Raw genomic sequence first — 25,598 nt, forward strand, 5'->3', positions numbered from 1 at the left:
TGACTCAAAATTTCTCTTGATTGCCTCGAATTCTCCCCATGGCTTCAGCTACTCAAACCTTCGTATAATAATCTATCATTTTAATTTGCTCATTTTTAAAATTAATTCACTCTATCTGCCAATTTATTGCAAGATCAAAAGGCTTTGATACCAATTGTAACAAACATATATAGGGTTTTATGAATTCTTTCTTCCACTTCGGAATCTGATTGTAATTAATAAATGATGGAATTTTAATTTGTAGAATGAAATGGTGTAGGGATATTAGAATAGATAAATGGAATTTGAAGTGCCAACACCTTCAAACAGTAGAACTGAACTCTAGATTTCTTTCTTGTTCAATGGGCTGGTTTGTTTATAAGGATTTAGCCCCCAGCCACCCTAATCTAACTATTTTATACAAGAGAAAAGGTCATTCGAATACAAATGAGCTAATAGCCCAACAACTCAAACCCACTGTTTTTTTTTTTTTTTGACATGTCTACACAAAGGAAGGGGGACGAAAAATTCGAACTAATAACCTCCGCTTTATTAAGTGTGGTCTACCGCCGATTGAGCTACCCTTGAGGACAAACCCACTCCTATTGTCCAAGGAAATGAGAATAATTATTTCTGACCAAATAATTGACAATTTAATTGTAGCTGTCCGTGAAACTTTTTGCTTAGTTTTTGTGTGAAATATACAATATCAGAAACATTGTAGGTGGGAAACAGAATTTCCATTTTCGTAGTTGGCACTTGGCACTGCTTTTTCCGAGTGGAAGCGTGTTAAAGGCCAGGAGTGAGGACTCACGTTACTCTTCTCTTCCCGCCCAAAGCCCTTTTCTCTCTCTCTCTCTCTCTCTCTCTCCCGGGTGCGTACAGCTAGGGTTCATCTACAATGGCTCCCTCCGATGATAACACAAGTAATAATGGACCGAAGATAGTAGAATTAGAAGATGAGATTGAAGGTGGAAACGTGGGCACCACCGATTACTACTTCGACAGGATCGGCGAGCCCGTGCCGATCAAACCCCATGACTCCAACTTCGATGCCGAAAGCCCTCCCTCTCAGCCCCTCGCCGTCTCCGAGCTCCGCGGTCTCATCTTCGTTGCCCATTCCGGTGGATTTTGTGTTGCTAGGACGGAGGACGTTATTGCCTCGGCCAAGGACATCAAGGACAAGGGAAGTGGCTCTTCTATTCAGGAGTTGAGTGTTGTGGATGTTCCCATCGGCAAGGTTCACATCTTGGCTTTCTCCGCCGAAAATTCTACCCTCGCTGCTTCTATTGATCGAAATGTCCATTTTTTCCCTCTTACTTCGCTTCTCAATAAGGTACGCTACGCTACCCTACCCTTTCATTTCTGTTCATTCTAGTTCAATTCTTATGCTTTTCATTAGAGCTGCAATGCGTATGATTACATGAGCTTGACCAATCTTCTCTTTCGAATTCTTATACGCAATTGCCCTTGCTAGTTAGGGTGTTGCTTTTGTATAATTCCTGTGTTCTTAGGGGCGCCTTAAGCTTTTAACAAGATTGGTTTACTTATCTAAAAAAATAATAATAATTCTTATGGTCAATTCATGTTATTCCATTCAATTGGTGAGGTCATTGTTGCGTCTTCTTTAGCATAACTTTTGTTTGATCTTGTCTCCAAATGGAAACTCGATTCTTTACTGTTTTTGCCTTGGTAATTTTTATAGAGCCAAAGGACCATTAAAAGTTTTCATTATTTGTTTTATGCCCCATATTGATACAAACTTCAGGTAGAACTCACTCTTGAAAAACTGGCTTACAAGGATAAGATGTCCAAGAGCTTATATATGTTGGACAATAAAGACAGTAACACATATTTAGCTCGATTTTGAGATAAACCCAAATACTAATCCCTGTTGCTAAGAATGCTGTTTATCATGTGCAACATGGATTACTGCATTGTTAGTAGTAAAATTGTTGGTTCCTTTCCGCACCACAGTGTTTGATAGAAGAGGGGGAGGTAAATAGTATGTGTGAGGTGCTGGGAGCTGTCATGTCCCATTATTGAACAAGCAGATAAACCAAAATATAGCACAATGCCTATAAAAATTTCATTTTACTCATCTTTAGTGAAGGTTACATGTAGAAATAAAAACATTCATGACGTAGTGGAAGACTAAGGTAACTAATCAAAGAGCAGCGTCTTTGATTCTGTAAGGAGAAGCGTCTTCGTCTTCTACCCAAAAAAATAAAAACAAGCCCGCAGGCTAAAAGAAGGATAAAACTCCGCAGAGTATTTGAGAGAGAATTCTCTAATTTTATAATAATTCCATTGATTGAGTTTTACATAATAAGCTAGCCTATTTATAGAAGAGAAATCCTTGGAGAAAAAGTAAACCTACTTCTAGTAGAGAAAGTAAATCTAATCTTAGTAGGAAAGTAAACATAATTCTAGTAGGGAAAGTAAACATAATTCTAATAGGAAAAGTAAATATACTCCTAGTAGGAAAATGATTAAAAGTAAATTATTTATTCTTGGGGGTGGGGACACACATGTCCTACATCAGTCTCCCCTTCTTGAAAAGAACTCGTCCTCGAGGTAAGTTCTGACTCCTCTGGTGGAAAATATTCAAAAATGTCTGCCACGTTGAATGTTGAGGATATCGCCATTTCTTCTGGAAGATCGATGACATATGCATTGTCGTTAATCTTTTCTAATACCTTGCATGGACCATACTTCTTATTCCTCAGCTTTCCAGAGGTACCAGTTGGCAGTCGCCCCTTGCGTAGATACACCATCACAAGATCTCCTTCTTGAAAAATCTTCGATCGCCAACCCTTGTCTGCTGCCGTCTTGTACTTAGCATAGGATTCTTCTAGATGCTGACGAACTCCCTCTTGGGTAGCTTTCACCCGTTCTGCTAAATGCTCCGCTGCCACACTTGCACCGGGTAGCTTAGTTAAAGCTGCAAGATCTACTGCAAGTCCCGGAGTTCTCCCATAGACAACTTCAAATGGTGCCTTCCCAATAGATTGATTCACCATGTTATTGTAGGCAAACTCAGCCTGAGCTAAAGCCAGGTCCCACTGCTTCGGTTTGTCACCTGCAATACATCGAAGTAAATTACCTTGAGTTCGATTAACAACTTCTGTCTGCCCGTCCGTCTGCGGATGGCTCGTGCTACTAAAGTTCAATGCTGTGTTGAACCGCCTCCATAATGTTCGCCAAAAGTGAGACAAGAACTTGGTGTCTCGGTCAGAAGTGATAGACTTAGGGACTCCATGCAATCGAACCACCTCTCGGAAGAATAGATTGGCCACTTGAACCGCATCAGATGTTTTCTTGCAAGCAACAAAGTGAGCCATTTTGGAAAATCTATCCACAATTACCATTATAGAATCTACTCCTCGTTGGGTTCTCGGGAGACCCAATACAAAATCCATGGATACATCTTCCCACGGTGCTTCTGGTATTGGTAGAGGCATGTATAATCCCGTATTTTGGGTTTGTCCCTTGGCGACCTGACAAGTCTGGCATCGTCGGACAAAATTACTTACTTCTTTCTTCAGTTGCGGCCAGTAATACCGCTCCTTTACCAGAGCAATAGTCTTGTCTCTTCCCAGATGACCACCCAAACCTCCAGCATGTAATTCTCGGATTATTTGTTCCTGTAAGGAACTCCTCGGAATGCACAGCCGATTCCCACGAAATAAATACCCCTCCTGAATATGTATCTCAGAAATTGGTTGCCCCACCTTGCAATGCTTCCAGGTTTCACCAAAATCTTCATCTTCCTCATATAACTCCTTTAGGCACTCGAATCCAGTCACTTCAGCTTTCATGGTGGTCAACAGGGTAGCTCGGCGGCTTAAAGCGTCAACTACACGATTCAGTTTCCCCGACTTATGCTTGAGAGAAAAAGTGAACCGTTGGATGTAAGAAACCCACTGAGCATGCATCCGATTCAGATTCTTTTGACTATTGATGAACTTTAATGCTTGATGGTCAGTATAGAGGACAAACTCTCGTTGGATCAGGTAGTGCTCCCACACCTTGAGGGCTCTCAAGACAGCATAAAGCTCCAACTCATATGTTGACCACTTCTGTCTTGCTTCTCCGAGCTTTTCACTAAAAAATTCTACGGGCTTCCCTTCTTGAGATAACACAGCTCCTATCCCGACGATTGATGCATCACATTTAACTTCAAATAGCTTGTCAAAGTCAGGTAAGGCAAGTACAAGTGCTGTGCATAGCTTTTCTTTGATGATTGAGAAACTTCGCTCGGCTTCGTCACCCCAGTTGAATTTTCCTTTCTTCATACACTCAGTGATCGGTGCTACAATACTGCTGAAATTCCGAACGAACCTTCTATAGAAAGTTGCTAACCCATGGAAACTTCTTACTTCTCCCACTGACTTGGGCGTGGGCCATTCTCAGATTGCTCTCACCTTCTCTTCATCCACTCGGATTCCATTGGCACCGACTACAAATCCGAGGAAGAGTAACTGATCCATCATGAAACTACACTTCTTTAAGTTGATAAACAACTTATTTTCACGGAGGACCTCCAACACTTTCCTCACGTGATCCATGTGATCCACCGGGTTGCGACTATAGATAAGAATATCATCGAAATAGACAACGACAAATTTTCCGATAAAAGGTTTCAGTACCTGATTCATGAGTCGCATGAAAGTGCTTGGTGCATTCGAAAGGCCGAAAGGCATCACCATCCACTCATAAAGCCCCTCTTTAGTCTTGAACGCAGTTTTCCATTCATCTCCCGGTCGTATACGGATTTGGTGATATCCACTCCTCAAGTCAATCTTCGAAAAAATCTTAGCCCCAGATAGCATATCAAACATGTCACCTATTCGGGGAATAGGAAACCGATACTTGACCGTGATCTTGTTGATTGCCCGGCTATCCATGCACATTCGCCAACTCCCATCTTTCTTCGGTACAAGTAGGGCCGGTACTGCGCATGGACTCATACTCTCTTGCAAGTGTCCCTTCCGAATTAACCCCTCTACCTGCTCTTGCAAAATAGCATTCTCCTTTGGGCTCATTCAATAATGTGGCAAGTTCGAGAGACTTGCTCTCGGCACTAAGTCAATATAGTACTGGATATCTCTCATGGGCGGCAATCCTTCGGGCATCTCTTCAGGCATGATGTCTTGGAATTCTTCTAACATCGGTTGCATTATCTTGGGAACTTCTTGTGAGACGGAGCTCGGGGTACCCTCGGTCACCAATGCTATGATGTCTCGGGCCTCCTTAACTTCTTCTATAAATCCTGATCCAGTGGATAGGAGGACCAGCTTTCCCTTGGAATGAGTAGAATTTTCGACTTCTTGTAAGGGTCGAAATGTTATCTTCCGACCATCCCAAAAGATAGTGTAGACATTGGCTCTTCCTTGCTGCTGGGCATCCACGTCAAACTGCCACGGTCTTCCCAGGATTAAGTGGCATGCATCCATCTCCACAACATCACACAAAATAGAATCCGAGTAATGCTTACCGATCGAAAATGTGAAACGACATCTCTCGGTTACTAGTGTCTCGGTTCCCTGCTTGATCCATCTGATCTTATATGGAGCTGGGTGCTTCTCAATTTTCAAACCCAACGTTGAAACCATCTCCTTAGACATTACGTTCTCCCCGCTTCCACTATCAATAACCACATCACATACCCTCTGGTTGACTGTGCAGCGAGTACGAAAAATCTTGTGCCTTTGAGATTGATCCTCTTGCCTCGGGGTCAAGAGTAAACGTTGAATTACTAAGGATCGGGAAAGTGGGATTCCCTCCCTACCATGATCTTGACGTCTGGGTTGCTCTCCATAAGCATCCCGGTAGCCAGTGCCTTCATAGACATTCCCCATATGGCCAGCTCCACCGCGTTCATAACCTTTGAAGCCTGTGCCGCCACGACCGACTCCTCTACGTAATCCTCCCCTTTGACCTACCCCAATGTCCCGTCCGAATACTCCTTCAGCGAAGTCTTCATCGTCACTAAGATCATCATAGGCCGGTGGTCGGTTTATGGGTGCAGGTTGTTGGTGAGGAATAGGCCTCACTCAGATCCCATTGTCATCATGGGCATCATTGCCCCTGTGATTATGATTAGGACCTATGTGCATGCGCTCTATCATCTCCCGCATCTGGCGCATCTCCTGTTGCATCGTTTGCTGGATCTACTGGAACTCTTGGAATTCGGCTCTCCAAGGAGCCTCCCTGTCACGAGCAGCGTCGTTAAGGGAATCGTCACCGTTGCGCTGATTGGTCATGATCAGGATAAAGCCTGCTCTGATACCAACTGACGTAGCGGAAGACTAAAGTAACTAATCAAAGAGCAGCGTCTTTGATTCTGCAAGGAGAAGCGTCTTCGTCTTCTACCCAAAAAATAAAAACAAGCCCGCAGGCTAAAAGAAGGATAAAACTCCGTAGAGTATTTGAGAGAGAATTCTCTAATTTTATAATAATTCCATTGATTGAGTTTTACATAATAAGCTAGCCTATTTATAGAAGAGAAATCCTTGGAGAAAAAGTAAACCTACTTCTAGTAGAGAAAGTAAATCTAATCTTAGTAGGAAACTAAACATAATCCTAGTAGGGAAAGTAAACATTATTCTAATAGGAAAAGTAAATATACTCCTAGTAGGAAAAGGATTAAAAGTAAACTATTTATTCTTGGGGGTGGGGACACACATGTCCTACATCAATTCAGCATGAAACTTCTATTATTTCTTGATGCTGTATAGTTTTGCTTTGCATGTGGACACTTCACTTTCTGTTGGCCGTAGTTGGTTCTACACAGATCTTTCATATGGCATACTTTTTACTAGCCCTACATACATTGAAAGAGCAGCATGCAGTGTCACTGACAAGACTTCTTAAATTTAATATACTCAGAGCAACTACTCATGATTTAATCCACTTCTCTTCAAAGCCTCTTCTCCTTTTGTTAAAACGCCACTTGGGGTTACATTAAAATGATGTGGATGCAAATAAAAAACTCATTCTTTATTAGGATAATCATAGTGAAATTGGATGCTAAGCAAATTTTACACTTTTGAGTATGCTAGGCCTGTCTTATATATATATAAACTTAATGATGGACATTCCAAACCTTCCAGGACCAACAACAAAAAAAAAGAAAAAAGAAGAAGCAAATGTGTAGGGTGAAACATCATTGTCTATCCATATATATATATATATATATATATATATAAACTTAATGATAGACATTCCAAACCTTCCAGGACCAACAACAAAAAAAGAAGAAGAAGCAAATGTGTAGGGTGAAACATCATTGTCTATCCATCTGAAAGCAGCAATCAAATTGATTTGGTTCAATTTATATTTAAAATTGTCTTTGTAGTGGCATTTGCTTATTCAAATCGCCAGCAACTGAAAATTTCTCTTTCATATTTTATTTCTACTGCCCATTACGCAGGAACCTAGACCATCTTTCTCACGTTCACTCGATGAATCAAGCTTTGTCAAGGATTTTAAATGGAGAAAAAAGTCAGAACATTCTTATGTTGTTCTTTCAAATTCTGGGAAGCTATATCATGGAGTGGTTGATGGGCCATTTAAAGATGTAATGGACAATGTCGATGCTGGTATGTTATATCCTGTTGTCTTTTATTCTATGATATGAGTCACATCCAGTTTTTAGTAATTACTCTTTCCTGCTGATGTGACATTTGCATCCTTGTGTCTCCAACAGATGCGTTTATGCTACATTCTCACATTAGCACACTGTAACATCATTACGAATTTCATTATTTTATTATTCTGATGCGCCAATGCTCAAGAACAAAAAGTTTTTTTGTTTTTTTTGTTTTTGGTTTTAAATTACAATTGTTATGAATACCTGTTTTTTTTTTTTTTTTTTTTTTTTTTTTGAAATGGAAAACGAAAGACTAAGAGCGAGTGACACAAAGTCTGCCTACTAAAACGTTGAGTGTAAAGAACTGACGATGATTTATATGGTGGTCATATCAGCAACACTGAATGTAATGTGAAAAATTCTTCACATGATTATATTAAGTAAACCACCAGGTTTACCTCTGTAGAAGTATTGAGTCAAAACATAATTTGTACTTACCAAAAAAATAATTTGAAATATTTCCTACTAATTTTGTGATATTTCTGGTCAGAGTGCTTCTCCTTCTTTTTAGTTGTAAAGTAAGACTTACTGGAAGACAGCTCTTTGTTTTTGCGAATGAATAATAATACTCTTAGTGGTGCTACTTCTTTAAAAGGTATCCGTAAGGGAGACCTTATTTTGTATGTAAAATGGTCCACATAGATGTCTTATTAGGAAATATAATTTCCGAACTGTTTAGACTGACATGAGTGGTAGGTACCACCTGTGGGCCTTGGCCTTGTAAGAGACCCAATCTCTATGTTTCACTGCATTTTCTACATAAGCCAATAGGACACTTTTCCTGCATTACAGTTTTGGGAATCACCTTTCTTAGTACCCTGTGAACTAAAAGAAACCTCTGGATGCATCAGTCACCAAAAGGAACAAGTAACCAATAGTTGTCCAAACTCTTCACTTAAGCTTCACTCCATATTTAAAACTGCAAAACTTTCTCCTTTTGGCACATCAACTCATTGCTCCAAGTTGTTGTTTTCATGCGTCTGTTGACACGAATTTTTTTCTCCTTTTCTTTTCTTTCTGGAAGCCTTTATCTTTTAGTTATGCTACATTGTCAGGATTTGCTTGAAAACTACATAAGAGAAGATTATTCTTGGTGATGTATACTTTCTGTTATGAATGTGGTATAAAAAACCGAAAAAAAAAAGAAAGAAGAAAAAGGAATTTGGTATAAAGGTGTTTTTTTTTTTTTTTCTCTCTCTTATATAGTTTTTTCTCTTGCTTATTTTAAGTTTTTGCTTTATCATAGTTGAATGGAGTGTAAAAGGTGAATTTGTTGCTGTGGCAAGAAAAAATGCCCTTAGCATTCTCTCTTCAAGATTTGAGGAGCGGTTGTGCATGTCACTATCATTCAAGTCATGGATTGGAGATTCAGATGTGAGCTGCAGTGTAAAAGGTTTTTACTTTCTTTTTAATTAAATTCCAATCTATTGATTGTTTCCTCATCTATATGGTGTGCAGTTGTTTTTTTTTTTCCTAATTCGATTGAAGTCTTTTGTCTTGCTCAGTTAATTCAATGACAAGAATTTCTTGGTAGTTTATGCCTTTAATGAATTCCTAGCATATACATTTGACTTATTTGTGTAATTTTGGGGCATGTAAACTCTGTTAGTTGGCACTTGTCAAAGGTGTCAAAACAGAGGGACTAATTCTTGGAAAATTGATTAGAAACCTTGGAGAATAATGTTCATTAACTGTATTGAGCTGGCAAAGAATTCTACACCTGTAGATGCTGATTGATGTATTTTTTTTTCTTCATGTTGTGAAATTCCACTTGCACGCCTTATTTTTCCTGCATTTCGAGAATAATATTCATTAGCTGTATTGAGCTGCCAAAGAATTCTCATCTGTAGATGCTAATTGATGTTTTTTTCTTAAATGTTGTGAAACTTGCATGCCTTTTTTTTTTTCTTGCAATTCTTTATCAAACTAGATCTGGCTGAATGGTTCCTTATTATTTCTATGTGCTTTTGGAATTGGATAAACCCTTAGGCCTCGTTTGGTACGGAGAATGGGTATTCCATTAGGAAAATGAATAGTTATTACTGAGAATGAAGAAGGGTGGAATGTAATAGTTATTCCTATTCCTTCCACTAGTTCTGATTTCATCCACTTGTATTCTAATCCTTGCTAGTTCAGGGATGGCAGAGTTGTTGTGCCTAAAGTTTTTGAAGAAGTAAAATTCCTTGGATCATGTGAGAAGAAATATCTCCTCACAGAGGGCAGTATCCTGTGGTTTCTTGTCCTTTTGATAATGTTGCAGTCTTCACATATGCAATTTAAAAGGGGGTCTAAAGTTGTTTTAGAATTTAGAAAAGAATTCCTAGTATCACTTTTCCTTCACACCGGCTGCAGATATGCTATATTAATCTTTGGACAACCGTAGTAAATTACAATTGCTTTGTTTGGGAGTTAATTTTGTGCTGTTTAAGGGATGTCGAGTGTTGGAATTTCTCCAATATACCTCTGATTAAAGGTTAGAGTCCAACTTAATTTTCTTTTTGACACAGCAAAGAGAGACAAAAGGTTAGACTCTTCATGTGTCAATTTGTTGTGCTTATGTCGTTTTCAAAACATGCCATTTATAGTTGTACCCGGCTCATTTTCCAAAGATTTCCTTGTACTTGCATCCTCTTTAAGGAATGCCGCCTATAATTCCTAGAACATGTCTTTGCAAGCACCCATATTTGACATTTGGCCAATTCATGTGTATGTGTACTTGCATTCTTTAAGTAATGCCACCTATAATAACTAGAACATGTCTTTGGAAGTACTCATATTTGACATTTGGCCGCAGACACATGAGATTTCTTGGAGTTTATAGGTGAGAGTCTGTAATGTTAAATGGTTAGATTTGATATTTATTTTTTTAATGTGCTCTATACAGTTCTAATATGTTTTAACGATGGTATACCTATATCAAAAACTTATACGAGACTCGGAACTAGTACATATTGTCTTGATTTTTCCTCAGGTTAACTGGTATTTACAGATTTTGTTTGCTTCGTAACTTAAGCTGTTGATGGAGATACTATGCTTTCATTTTTTAATTGATAATTCACATATACCTGATGGGTCTTGAAATGACGGAGCTCACCCTCTTCCCATTCTTATGGGTGGAGAGTTTCTATTCTAGCTAAAGTTCATTGGCTTATACAAAATTGTGTTCTCTCTTGTAAGATGCAACCTTTCTTCTCTTTTTGCCTTGTTCTGTAAAAAATATTCCACATTCTTTGGCTTTGAAACTAAAATATTTCTTGAATAATTGTTCCAGTGGATTCTATCAGGTGGGTTCGTCCTGATTGCATTATTCTAGGGTGCTTTCAACATACTGCGGATGGCAAAGAGGAAAATTACATTGTCCAAGTTATCAGAAGCAAAGATGGCAAAATTACTGATGTTAGTCACACTACTTTTTGGATACTGATCCTGAACTTATTGTAAAGTTTGTTAGAGTTCTTATATAAGATGAGCTAGCAATGCATATTTCCTTTCTACTGCTTATTCATTACAATTGGGTGGCTGTAAAAGCCAATTTAGTGACCAAATTGTTGTTTATGAAAGAATAGATACACTCAATATGTTTCGCTTTCATGTTGGATTAGAAAAGGAGGATCACTCTTGGGTTAGAAACCCAGTACAATCATGTTGCCCCCACACACACACACACCCTTTTTTCCACAGCAAACAGAAAAAGAAAAAGAAAAGATAATTAAGATCTTTTTTTTTTTTTTGATAGGTAAAAGATAATTAAGATCATTGACTTTACCATTTATGATAGTACAAATATTGGTTCATACTTTTGATTCGTATTATATTTCCCTGTCTACCTCATCTGTTGGTATGAAATGGAGGCCTCTAGCAGAATGCGGATTTATAGATTTTGATACTTTCTACATTTTTGTGGTCTATAATGAAGCAATCAGGTTTTCAACTCCTAAATATTTTTCATATAATACAAATAATAGTAAAAGAGCATTAACTAGGCTGCCTTATTGACATGTCACTATTTGGCAAATTCACGCACTTAAATGTAAGGAGTGCAACTTGGGGTCGCTGTTGTGCTGCAATTATATAAATATTTTGCATATGTATTGTATTTACTTAAAAATCTGTATGTACTGTTATAGTTTTGAGCATTGATTTTGTGAAATTGTTCTTGTAGGGTTCTTTCGAGCCAGTTGTGGTATCGTTTTATGATATGTTTCTAGGTTTTAGTGATGACATTTTGCCCTCTGGAAGTGGACCGCATTTATTCTTGAGCTATTTAGAACAATGGTATGTGTTGTAAATTTCACACCTGAAGGTTTTTGACTGTTTGACATTCAGAATTAATGAATATATTTTAGTGTTGCCTGCTGCAGTTAATTTTGCCTTAATATACTAATTATGGAAGCATGTCTGAATTTTGACCAATCCTGCTCTTTTTGGATCTTGTTTACTAGATCAAATTATTTGAATGTAGAGACTGTTTGGGATTGCCTTAAAGAGCTTAAAAGGTTCTTTTAGTACATAAAAATTTGTGCCAAGCAAAAATAGTTCCGTTTGGTAAAAAACGCAAAAACATACTTTTTTGCTCTAAAAAAGCCCAAAACACACTTTTTGGAGAAGCTTGAAAATGAGGTTTTTTTTTTTTTTTTTCTTTCTAACAAGCTATTTTTGGCTTCTTCAATAAATAAAAGCTATATTTCCCAATGCAATTTCAAACAGGCTCATAATGTCTTGCCTATGTGTTGTAGAGAAGCCACAACTGTTGCTCTTTGCGCCTCCCACCGCTGGGCCCCCACCCACCCAAAAAAAAAAAAAAAAAGACGAAGATCTGTCCAAGTTTATCGGATTATGTTGTGAATATGATTAACCCTGAATATAGGGGAAAACTGCTTAGCCCATCAGGGGTGAAAGCTCCTGGGTTACCTGGTAACTGATTCTGGCGGGTGGGGTCAGTTACCCGTAGGAGTTTGATTAACGGTAAGGATTGTTGTACAGTATGCGTTTGCGACGTGCAATTAATCTGAGTAAAGTTTTTTTTTGATAAGTAATAAGAAGTTTTATTAAAAAGCATATAGGCGCCCCAAGGTACACTGGGAGTATACAATAGGATCACCTAACTAGAAGGAGAAAAACGAAGAAGAAAATCATCATAACTAATCGAAACAGGAGAGACATGCGCAACGGTCCAAAGATACAAAGTTTGAAAGCAAGAGGCTAAAATGTCTTCCCAAGTCCCCTCCACATCCTCAAAGCACCTATTATTCCTTTCCCTCCATAGACACCAAAAAAAGCACGTAGGCACCATTTTCCACACCGCGGCACTCTCCCTCCTCCCCGAAGACCACCAACAAGCGAGCAAATCCGAAACCCTCTTCGGCATCACCCAAGACAACCCAAACCGCCCGAAGAAGGTGCTCCACAAAGTATAAGCTACCTCGCAATGAAGGAGAAGATGATCCACCGTCTCCTCGGACTTCTTGCACATACAACACCTATTTGTCACAATCACCCGTCGCTTTCTAAGATTGTCCAGGGTCAAAATTTTTCCCAAAGCCGCCGACCACACAAAAAAACTCGCCCTCAGAGGAGCTTGGGTACGCCACACACTCTTCCACGGAAATCCTCCCCCAACAGGACTCGCCAAGGCGGCGTACAGGAGCTTGACCTTGAATCGGCCTCTTTTGGAAGAATTCCACCACAACCTATCTTCACACCCTCGCCTCACTTGAGCAGCATGTAACACCTACGTTATCAATTAATCTGAGTAAAGTTCTCCTACGTTATCAAAAAAAAAAAAAAAAAAAAAAAAGGGCGGGGGGGGGGAAATGTCTCTCTGCATTTAGAAACACTTCTTAATTGTTTTAGAGAAATGGTTATTTCCTTATAAATAAAAAAGTGTATCACATGGAGGAGAGTTCCTTCCAAACATGCCAGAAGCCAAAAGTAAAAACTGCCCTAAACATATATTCTAGATAAGAAGGTAATTTCAAGTTGTATGTAAATGACATGCTCTGTTCATGGAGAGAGTTTGTAGAAGACTAGTGTTCTGATCAGATTTTCTATTTCAGTCACCGAACTCATGAATGCCACTTTTTCACCAAATTCATGTGCCCTGGTTACTTGTTTAAGCAGCCTTTTGCCCAGCTCTGTATACGAGTAATTATTATGATTGGACATGTATTTTGGGGTGTTTAGTTAGAAACCCCTTTGATTCATAATTGTTTCTAAGTAACTCATTGCATCTCGTATGTGAAAAAACCGACCCATTTGCTCATAATTCTTTTCCTCTACATTCTTCATTTTCAAATCATTTAGCTATGTGTAATCTTATTACTTCCAATTAAGTATTTCCTTGTGTTTACTTATAAAAAAAAAAAAAAAGTATTTCCTTGTGTTCGATTCCCCACACCTCCAAATCCTTATATACTTATAAAAAATAAAAAATTTCTTGCACGATGATAATATTGAACAGATTAGGTGATGCCCAACTTTTTTTTTTGCATGTTACAACAGTGAGCTTGCAATTACTGCTAATAGGAAGAATACAGATGGACATATTGTGTTGCTTGGTTGGTCACCAGGTGATGAGATAAATGAAGTTGCAGTCGTCGATATTGAACAAGACAAATGGCTGCCGAGGATTGAGCTTCAAGGTGCTCAAAATTGTATCCTATTAGAGCAAATGGATGAAGTGATCTTTTTGTTTTACATGGTTTTTTTCCCGTTACTATGAATCATCAGTTTGTGTTATACATTTATTACATAAACATTTGCTTTCTACATGAAAATTTGAATAGCTCATCTACCTCTAAATCTCCAAACTCTTCTATTTATCCTCTAAGAGGCTAGATGACTTGAAGATCCTATATACACATTAGGGTGCTGCTACTTTGAAGTCCATATTTTTCTGTGCTTATGTGTGTTTATAATGAATTCCATGACCCTCATCATAGTGTTTAGACGACTGAATATTATGTCTACTATCAGGTTTTTCTATAAAAAATTTAATAGTCAGTGAGATATTATAAGCGCTTTGCTAACCCCGTTTCTTCAATTGCCTTGCTGCTTGTCTCTCTCTTTCTCTCACGCACACAAATAGACATATAAGCATACATCAATGCATGCATAAATACACACACATACACACTTAAATATGTGGTGTGTGTGTGTGTGTGTGTGCGCGCGTGCCCCTATGTAACCATACATAAATACACACCCGCAAAACACATTAATGCATATATAAATGCACACACACACATTGTTGGAAGACCCAAGGATGGGGACATACTAAAGAGGCTATTTGGAAAGTTATTCCTCTGTTCTTAGTGTGGAGCATTTGGAGAGAGAAATCGGCACCTCTTTTAGGACTGCGACTCCAATGTGCTATGTTTAAAATCCTCTTTTTTCTTTTCATCATTTTCTTGACATTTTTTCTGTTTTTAGCTAGGTGTATCTCTTATATATGTGTACTTGGGTTGCCTATTTTGTGCTTTTTAATGATATTTCGTTTACTTATTAAAACAATTATCATGATTTTCATGTTCTTTTTTTTTTTTTTTTTCTCCTTCTAACTAGGTGTTTTCTCTTGTATACTTTTCATGTACCTGGAGGCACCTTACATTGTTAATGATTTTTCTTATAAAAAAAATTCTTAAAAAAATGATTTTTTTTTTTGAAATCTCTCTTAGATTGGGCTGTAGTCTATGTTCCTAATTTTTCCTCTTCGAATCTTGTAGATCTTGTTAAACTTTTTAGATTTTAGGCTTCTTTAGGATGGTTGTATCTCTTGTATACTCTTTCATGTATGAGGGCTTTGTCTTTTCTTCTAATAAATTATTATTCATAATAAAAAGTGCGCACATGCACACACGCATACATCAATACATACATAAATACACACATATAGATACATACTTCAATGCATGTGTAAATGCACAAACAAATGCTTGTAAATATGTGTGTGCGTGCATGCATGCTGGTTTGAATTTATTTATGCTTATTTTTCAGGATTCTGTTGCCACCACTAATTAAAAGTTTGCTCATATGCCCATTCTTTCAGAAAATGATGATGATAATTTGATCCTGGGGCTTTGTGTTGACAAAGTTTCACTCTATGAGAAAGTGAAAATCCAACTTGGAGTTGAGGAACGTAGAGAGCTCTCGCCATATTGCATTCTTCTATGCCTTACTCTAGAAGGCAAGCTGGTCATGTTCCATGTGGCCAGGTAGTTCTCTATGATGTCTTTCACACCTCCCTCTATGTTAAGTATCATGTAACTCAGGTGCTGCACAAGTAGGTGTCTAAGTTCATTTAAGTGGTTCTGAGCACCCTGAGCATTGCTACTATGATTTTTGCACTACATTTGTCTATATTAGACATTAAATCAAGTTTTTTTGCAGTGTACAAGGAACTTCAGTTCCACCAGAGGTTATTTCTGCCCATTCTGATGAGGAAAAGTGGGAAGGGGATGCTAATACGGTGGTACCTGTAGAATGTCCTTTATCCAAACCTTCACTTGGATTAGATAAACCAGAACTAGAACAGGTATCTCTGGGTTTTCATATCGGGGATGTAAACAGCAAGGAACTTAAGACACAAGAGAGCGAGATTTCTGCCAAAAGTGATCCAAAGCCTTTTGATGTGAGCAAGAGTTCAGTGCCTCCTTTTGTTGCCAGTCCTGTATCCGTCAAAGAAAGTAATTCTAAAAGCTGGAAAATTGAATCCCAGGTAAATTCAGTGTCCTTTGAAACTGATAGCCATTGCACTGTCCCTGCCACAAAGCCATACCAAGATGCAGACGGTCAACAAATACACCCTTTCAGACAGCAAAGCACAAAATTAGATCAATCATCTTTGGCAGGTCCCTTTAACATGTTTAGTGACTCAAGCAAGACGGGAAGTCAAGAATTTGCAGACCTTGGATCTATCAATTCTTTTGTAGGAAGAAATCCTGCTGATACCCCTGGTCAATCAAACCAAAAAAATTTACAAAATAGTGTTGGGCTGCGTAAGGAATCACCGGGACACATTGGATCGACTAACTTACAGAGTGCTTCATCTCAGTCGCGGTCAAGTGGAAAATTTATATTTCCAAAAGAGAGTAATGCAAGATCTTCATTTTTGCCTTCAGGTTCTATTCAAGGCAACCAAACTGAAAACTCAGGCCTCAGTTTTGATGCTGCAAATGTTTCTGGAGGCCTAGCTGTAAAACCTTTTCGCTTAAAGGATTCCTCTGGTACATCTACTTCAGTCAATTTTTCTGGTGGACCAGTTCAGGGTGGGGCACAGAGAACATCAACAGGAGCAGGGAATATTGAATCATTATCTTCCCTTCGCAGCTCACAAATGTCAGTACAGGAAAATTTTGTATTGCGAAAGCCTCCGAACCATAAGCTTCATCCTTCCAAGGAAGATTACCGAACTCTGCCCCAGTCAGGCATGCTGAACTCTGAACCAAACTTATCAAAACAGTTTGGAAATGTAATGTACATTTCTTATACCTTTTAATTTTTGCAAATACTCAGGGAGTAGAAGTTCAGATCAGCATTAGAGTGTAGTTCTTTTAAGATTAACACAAATGCTGTCCCAGCTGTGACTGACTTAAAAGTTTGCTATGTTATGCTCCTGGAATTCACAATAGGACATCCTTGCTAGCATTTCTATAGGTTTCTAGATTGTAATTTCTCAAGTCCAATTTTCTTTTCTGTCAAGAGTTGCGAACCTGTTGGAAGATCCAAGTCCACCAATTTTCTTCTCATTCTCATTCTCTTGTTTTTTTTTTTTTTTTTTTGGGTGGGGGACAGGGAGATGTTTTCCTGAAAATAAGTTGTTGCAATTTCCTTCATCTTGTTTTGTTCATTTTTTCCTCCTTCCAGATAAATGAGATGACCAAAGAGCTGGATACACTTCTGGAATCTATAGAAGCAGAGGGTGGTTTCAGGGATGCCTGCACCATTTACCATAAAAGTTCAGTTGAAGCATTGGAGCAAGGCCTGAGGACCCATTCTGACAAATGCAGAGTATGGAAGGTAATTTTTTTGTATTTGACTCGCTCATATCTTCTGTGTCATTTATATTAATTTTACGCACTTGTTGGCTCTAGCTTTGAGTTGCTTTATATGATGTCACTACTTGGTTTGTGAGATTTTCAAAAGGATCCTGTTCAATCAAAATAGTAAGGTCCAGTTGCATACTTTAGTTACTTTTTACAATAATATGGAAAAGAGTTTCATAGATACTAAAAGTAAGGACGTAATAGTCATAGATACTAAAAGTAAGGACGTAATAGGAGAGGAAAGTTCTCCAGTCTTCTCGTTCTGTGGAATAGGCCATAAGGAGACTAGCATTTGCAAGAAAAAAGCAAGAGATGGCAGTGGCTAATAAAAACATCAGCCTACGATCCTACAAAATTTTTAGTGGGAATGATCATTTAAGGAGAGAATCTCAAGGTAACTCCCCCAACCCCTTTTCCCTCGCCATCCCTCCAAAACAAAATTCAGGGAGAGTTTATGTCTGACAATAAAGTTCCCTTTGGAACTGGCTGATTTGGGAGGTTATGAAAACCATTCAACTAGAGAGTAGATGAAATGAAAAACATTTGTATCCAGTAATATCTGTGTTGACCAATAAAGAATATAGCCTTAAATGGAACTTGGGAATGCCAAATGCTCCTAACTTGGCATTGATGAATCTAACCTCTATTGTCTCCCCTTTTAAAATTAATGGTCAAAACAGCTCAAGAACGAGCTATGGTTGCTGGGCAAGCTATGGTTGCTTGTATTCTCTGTCTTAAAGTGAAATGGGTATGCCTAAGAAGGTAATTGTGTGTCTTTACTTTTGATAAGTAATTGTGGGCTCAAAAAAAAAAGAGGTAATGTGTGCCTTTGGATAAAAAAGTTGGTTCAGAAAGCATAGGAGTTTTCTCATTTAGAATGTTAAAGGAGACTATTTGGAAGGAAAGAAATAATCCTACATTTAGTGGTGCTGAGCTGTCTATTATTGAGTTGCACTATTTTTGAGATTGTTGTTCGAGTGGTCTTGTGCACTTGAAACATAGTAAATTATTGTTATATATATATATATATATATATATAATGGATTCTCTTTCTTTTTTATTATTATTCTTTAGGAGAGCTTTCTATACACTTCTTTTGTACATTAGTTTTCCCCTTTATTCTGATAAAATGTATACACACACATAGACACATACATACATAATCATGTCTTAAGCTTGTTTGAATTTTAGACATTTGCTCTTTTGGTAGTATATCTGTATATCAGTATATGTATGTGTTTTTCTTTTTTCTTTAATAACATTTGTGTTCTCCGTTGTTGTGATTCTTAAATTTTATCACTCGTTTGAATCTTTGTTGTTTTTGGACTTTGTAGAGGATAATGGATGAACGACTTGGAGAGATCCAAAATCTTCTTGATAAAACTGTTCAAGGTATTGTTCTATGCAAATGAATCACATGAATGAACAGTATTGATTATTTATCATCAATTTGAGAACCTTAAGAGATCTATATTGGATATTGTTATAGATTCATCTAGAGGGTCCTATGCTCAATTTTATGGTTCTTGCAATCTCAAACAATGTGCATCTAATATGCTCTTACTATAGTGCCATAATATTTTATCGAGCACTCAGATAATAAGTATGGAAGCAGGTATGAGAGATGAAATTGTGATCTTGAATAATTACGGTACCATTTACAGTGGAATTACTTGAAAAGGAGTATATTCCTTGTTAAAAACTTTTTCAAGATGCGTGAGATGGAAATGTCTGATAAACTTAAAAAAATTCTTCTTATTGTTATGCATTAGTCTTTGAAGTGGTTTCTCTGAAACCTGTGCGTGGTTTTTCATTATATTAAAGTTGAGAAGGCTAAAAGTGGACTTTGATCAGGAAAGCCTAAGGTGGACAATTAATATTACCCATCAAGCTCTTGATAATTCGATTGATTTGCATCATGTTGCTTCAAACTCAGTAGGGCTCACAATTTGATGTTATCATACATTAGGCCCTTTAATTTTACCATTTTAACTTTTACATTATCTTCAAAGAGCCAACTTGATTCCACATATATGATATTATCTTTAGGTAAATCCCAATTGATAGTAGGCTTAGATCTAAGGTTCCAGGTGTTGTTTGTAAGCTGGATATTGTAAAGACTTTTGACCATGTCAATTGCGATTTTCTTTTGATCGAGCTCTATTGAGAAAATGCTTATGGCGTTATGCTATGGAGGGATAGGCTTTGTGGAGATCAGTGGTGAAGTCTAAATATGATAGTTTAAGGGGTAGTGGTATTCTAAGGAGGTAATGGGGTCATTTGGAATTGGAGTGTGGAAATATATAAGGAGGGGGTGGGCAACATTTTCAAAATTTGTTAGATATGATGTGGACAATAGGTCAAAGGTCAGGTTTTTTGCAAGATGTGTGGTGTGGGGAACAACCGTTAAAGATATCTTATTCGGACTTGTATAGTATTGCATGGTGCAAGGATGTGTGGGTGGCGGATCATATGTAGTTATGAAATGGGAGTATTCAATGGAATATATTTTTTACCAGACTAGTATATGATTGGGAGATGGATTTGGTCTCCTCTTTCTTAGAGATGTTGTATTAAGGCAAGGAGATGTGGACAAAATATGTTGGATCCCTTCCAAAAATAACAAGTTTGAAGTAAGGTCATATTATCAAGTGTTAACCACATCTACTGGTTCCCTTTTTCCATGGAAGAGTATTTGGAGAGTTAAAAGCCCTTTTGAGGGTAGCGTTCTTTGTATGGACAACGACATTAGAGAAAATATTGACTTTGGACAGCCTGAGAAAAAGGAACGTTGTTGTGGTGGATTGGTGTTGTACGTGCAAGAAGGGTGGAGAGGCCATTGATCACCTTTTTCTTCATTGTGAAGTAGCAAGAGATTCATAGAGTTCGCTTTTCATTCTGTTTGGTGTTGTTTTATGTCTAGAAGGGTGAGAGAGTTGTTGGTGAGTTAGGGAGGTCAAGTGGGACGTTGTACTATTTTGGAAGTTTGGAGGTTGGCTCCTTTGTGTTTAATGTAGTGTATTTGGACAGAATGGAATGCAAGGAGCTTTGAAGAGACTTTGGTGGTAGAGCTAAAAAAGATCATGTTCAATTCCCATTACACGAGGATAGCAACACAATAATCTTTTATTATTATTATTATTATTTTAAGTTTTCCTGAGTTTTGGACATTCATTCTTCTTTTTCTCCTTAAAAGGGGTTCTCTTGTATACTTCTGGGTGCTAGGGTTGTGCCTCTTTACGCTTTAATAATGAGATTTAATTACTTGTAAAAAAATGTTTTGATAAATATAAAAATATGAATCCTACTTGTATGACCACATCCCACCTGGTGACCTTACATCTTTTCTGCTTGTCTTGTCTGACAATCTTATGCATCGGTCAGTATCGTGATTTAACTTACAAATAGTTGTCTGACTAACTCAGTTTTGGCAAGGAAAATATACATGGAAGGCATTGTTAAACAAGCTTCTGATACCCAGTATTGGGATCTCTGGAATCGCCAGAAGTTGAGTTCTGAATTTGAGCTGAAGCGGCGGCATATATTACAAATGAATCAGGTATAACAGTTATTTTTCACTAGACATAGACTTGTCCGACCTGAGGTTCAATTTTTGTGTTTGCTACCTGTCCCAGGATTTGACCAATCAATTAATTGAACTGGAAAGGCATTTCAACAGCCTCGAGGTCAATAAATTTGGTGAAAATGGTGGAGGTCATGTGGGTCAGAGAGCTTTTCAGAGTAGAGTTAGGCCTTCAAGGTATATTGCTTTTATGAAAGATAAGTGAATTCATCCTACCTGTAAATTCTTTATTTTACTTCAACTATAGAACATTTAGCTTTTCCTTCTAATTTGTTGGCATTTATTGTATATTTATGGGATCCCAAAAACAGGCCAATTGCAGAATACTATTTAGTTTTGGATCTCTGAACCAAAGTAATTATAATTTCTAATTTTTACTTGACACATTCTTGTTGCAGACAAATTCATTCATTACATAGTTTACATAGCACAGCTAGTTCACTGTCAGCAGCTGCTGAGCAACTTTCTGAATGTCTCTCCAAACAAATGGCAGTTCTGAGTATAGAGTCGCCTGTAAAACGAAAAAATGTCAAAAAAGAGTTGTTTGAAACAATAGGGATCCCTTATGATTCCTCTTTCAGCTCTCCAGATGCAGCCAAAGTTAGTGATACCCCTTCAAGTAAGAAACTCTTACTTTCTTCTGGTTCTGCTGCTGCTAAAGATCAGTCCAGGAGAAACCAATTGAGTGCTGTGAAGAGTTATGAACCAGAAACGGCAAGGAGGAGGAGAGACTCACTAGATCGGGTAAGGACTACTATATTTTAGTTTCCCTAATAATTATGTAAGCCACTTTTTGCATTAAATATTATACTCTGTCAATTGATGCTTAGTTTCAGAGCTCAACTTGGTCTTACTGACATTAGCTTTACTTTGATGACCAAATCTGTGAAATGAGTCTGCTGAAGTGTTGGTGATATGATTGCTTGCATTTGTTTTTCTCTTGCCACTAGTTAATAATAGAATTTCTTTAAATTATTCTGCCAGTATTTGCGGAATTCCTATGAAGCAGTGTAGTATGACCATCTCTTCTCGGGGCAAGCAAAGTTTAAATTTTTTTAATGTCTTACTTCTTTTATCTATTAAAGTATATATCTCTACATGCGAACATTTAGGATACATACACGGTGAGATAACTCAATCCCCTCATTTCTCTTAATTTGCCAAACTGTGATAAGAAAATTTTTACTTCTCACCAAGTAGTGCTGCTGACTGATCAAAGACCAACTTATAATTTTTTTTTTTCCTGATGACCTGCATCAGAGTTGGGCTAGTTTTGAGCCTTCAAGAACAACTGTTAAAAGGATCCTTTTGCCAGAATGCGAGAAGGAAAGCATGAGTGGGTCATCTTTTTCTATGAATAAGCAGCATTCTAACCCCCGCTTGCTGGATGGTTCAGCAGCTGCTCGCCCACCAGATTGCACAAACCCTTTAACCTTCTTCTATTCATCTCCAAACAAAGGTGATGCAAAACTAAGTGCAAACTTAAAACCTTTTTTGGCTTACAGTTGGAAGCTTAATAAGAGACAGTGGCTGATCATTGCTCTTCCATTTTGATGTGTTTAGCAGGCATTCAGGATACATCAACAAAACAAGCCTCTAAGAGCACAAATCAATTCACATGTGCTAATCAGCTTCCGGCACCATCACAAACTGTGGGGATAAAGTCTCCTACATTGCAAAGACACAATATTTCAGCATTGTCATCTCTGCCAGCATCTCAGTTTTCACCTGTAACAGAAAAGGATCACACTAGGGAAACTAGCGATATGGCCACAGAAATTTCCTTCAGTGCGATGACTTATAAGCCTGGTTCAGTTCCAATAAATGAAGCTAAGTCAATGCTGCAGTCTGAGACTAATCGACATCAGAAACCATTAACACCCACAATGTTAACCACACAGGCACCGTCATTGCCAAAGAAATCCAGTGGAATTTCTGATTCAAGTAGTAAAGAAACTATGGTCACAAGTTACATAATTGGGACTAATAAGGATAAGGCTTTAACTACAAAAAGTTCACTTTTTGAATCTGAGGAAAAGCATGAATCTCCATCCTCTTCCACATTTAATGTGCAGGCAGCTCCCAGCCTAACTAGACAAGTTCAGCTTGATGCTCCTGTGGGCAGAAGCCAACCTGGTGAAAATGTGTTACTTTCTCCGAAATTTCCAGTATCAGCTTCAGCTCCCTCATCTCCAATGATCAATTCAACGACAGCTCCTCCTTCCTCTTCATTATCTGCTCCAACTGTGCCAACCTCTTTATCTTCAGTTCAACTAAGCAGACCTTTCACCACTTCTAATTCAAGTGCAGATCCTAACCAAGCAGTCTCAACATCCTCCTCATCAACTTCCACTTCTCCAATCGCCCCTTATGGTTCCTTTTCCTTGCAGGCTTCTAAAACATTGGTGACCTCAAATACTCCTTTAGCGTCCAACTCCGAGTATCCTAAGACACAGCCTCCCGTGGACAAATTTAGTTTAAAAACAGATACAGATGCTAGTACACAAGCACCACCTGTGCAGTCTGAGGCTCCCAAAGGTGAAGTTAAATCGAAGCTTGAAGCTTCAAGAATAGCTAGTGCTGCAGTTGAAATTTCAACGAGTCTGGCATCTGGAAGCCAACCCAGTTTTAACATGGCAAATCCCACACTTAATGTCTTATTGAATGCTCAACCAGAAGAGCCATCTGCTGCACGTGTTCTGTTCCCAACACCACTCTCAACTTCTGGGAGCGCAGCTGGTGAAAAGAATGAAAGTCTGGATGTTGCAGTAACAGAAGAGGACGAGATGGAGGAGGAGGCTCCTGAAAGTAACACAGCTGAACTTACTTTGAGAAGCCTTGGTGGGTTTGGAATCAGCTCAACCCCCAATCCAGCTGCTCCTAAATCAAATCCATTTGGTAATGCAGTATCAAGTCCGATGAGCTCAGCATTTAACATGACAATTCCTAGTGAAGTGCCGTTTCGCCCTGCATCTTTTAGCTTCCAATCTCCCCACTCCTCACAACCATCTCAACCAATGAGTTCGACTGCATTCTCTGGTGGCTTCAGTACTGGGACGAATGCTCAAGCTCCAACTCAGACTGGGTTTGGCCAGCCGGCGCAGATTGGATCTGGGCAGCAAGCACTGGGATCAGTTCTCGGTGCTTTTGGACAGTCAAGACAACTTGGTACTGGTCTACCGGGTACAGGTTTTGCGTCTCCCAGTGGTTTTGGTGGTGGCTTCCCTGGCACTAGTTCAAGTGGTGGGTTTCCAAATGCTTCTCCTGGAGGTGGATTTGCTGGTGTAGCATCTACTGCTGGTGGGTTTGCTGGTTTGGCTTCGGCTAGTGGTGGGTTTGCTGGTGCGGCTTCTGGGGTTGGGGGATTTGCAGGTATGGCTTCAGCAGGTGGTGGGTCTGGCAGCGCTGCCTTAGTTGGTGGTGGGTTCCCCGGGGCAGGTGGTATTTTATCCATCTTATTTTACATGGTGTTTTGATTTAAGTTCTTTATGAGGTCTTCTCTGATTTATGTTATGCGAATATGTTTAGGTGGTGGATTTGGGGCTTTCAGCAGCCAAGGTAGTAGTGGTTTCTCTGCATTCAATGGCAGCACAGGGGGTACTGGAAAACCTTCTGAGCTCTTCACACAGATGAGAAGATAGTTTTGCCGTATTATATAGTATAGATAAAAGCTCATGGGAAGCTTAATTTGATCACAGCAGTCAGATTCCAATGAAGGCAATTATAGAATAATAACGTCCTAAAAACATTTAACGAGAGACTCGCTGGGCCATAGGCTTCCTGTCGTGCGTGATATGTACAATAGATTCCCAGTTATGTACAATGATATGGCTTTCTAGCAGGTTAAAGCTCTCTTCTTCTTCTTTTTTTCATTCTTTTTTTTTTTTTTTTTTTTTCATTCTAGATTATATGTTGTGGCTAATTTAGTTGGTCGAACTGTGTGACAATTATAGTTTCTCTCTCAACGACCAAATCGTTTGTAATTAAAACTAAAATTTCAGTGTGCTTGAAGACTCTGGAAGTATAATTGTGAATGTGAAGTCAATTATCCAGATCAGAAGTTCTACTTCAGCAACTGGAAAACTTAGCATGAAGATGACCTCCTGTCTTATGGCCTGCCTAGCTGCCTATGAGACAAGTTGTCACAAATTACATGCAGCTAAAATTGCTAATACTTGACAGCCGTGAGCCTTGCGCACATTAGCATTACAATTCTATTCCCCTTTGCTTTGAAGTTTGAACCCTTGCCTCTATTGCTACTGAATGTGGATAGGCTTTGATTGTATTAAGCACATGCAACCATGTCACCCCTTCTACAAGATCAAGCACTACTTGA

At 38.5% G+C, this 25,598-nt stretch overlaps 1 protein-coding gene across 2 annotated transcripts; it reads left to right on the top strand.

Annotated features, from left to right (window-relative positions):
- The first annotated feature begins 815 nt into the window (after positions 1-815).
- On the top strand, positions 816-25,314 carry LOC132163328 (nuclear pore complex protein NUP214). 2 transcript variants are annotated; one of them, XM_059573575.1, is made up of 16 exons: positions 816-1,315; positions 7,418-7,586; positions 8,883-9,029; positions 10,908-11,032; positions 11,799-11,911; positions 14,138-14,277; positions 15,684-15,849; positions 16,025-17,105; positions 17,501-17,653; positions 19,014-19,071; positions 21,105-21,238; positions 21,315-21,439; positions 21,661-22,006; positions 22,523-22,721; positions 22,826-24,700; positions 24,791-25,314. In XM_059573575.1, exons 1-16 carry the CDS (start codon positions 881-883, stop codon positions 24,901-24,903), a joined length of 5,379 nt encoding a protein of 1,792 aa, XP_059429558.1. In that variant the 5' UTR covers positions 816-880; the 3' UTR covers positions 24,904-25,314. The 2 variants fall into 2 exon arrangements, with proteins under 2 accessions (XP_059429558.1, XP_059429559.1); XM_059573576.1 differs by having other exon boundaries at positions 22,829-24,700.
- Positions 25,315-25,598: the final 284 nt, after the last annotated feature.

The sequence above is a fragment of the Corylus avellana genome, chromosome ca10 (assembly GCF_901000735.1).
Source record: "Corylus avellana chromosome ca10, CavTom2PMs-1.0".
Taxonomy (NCBI): domain Eukaryota; kingdom Viridiplantae; phylum Streptophyta; class Magnoliopsida; order Fagales; family Betulaceae; genus Corylus; species Corylus avellana.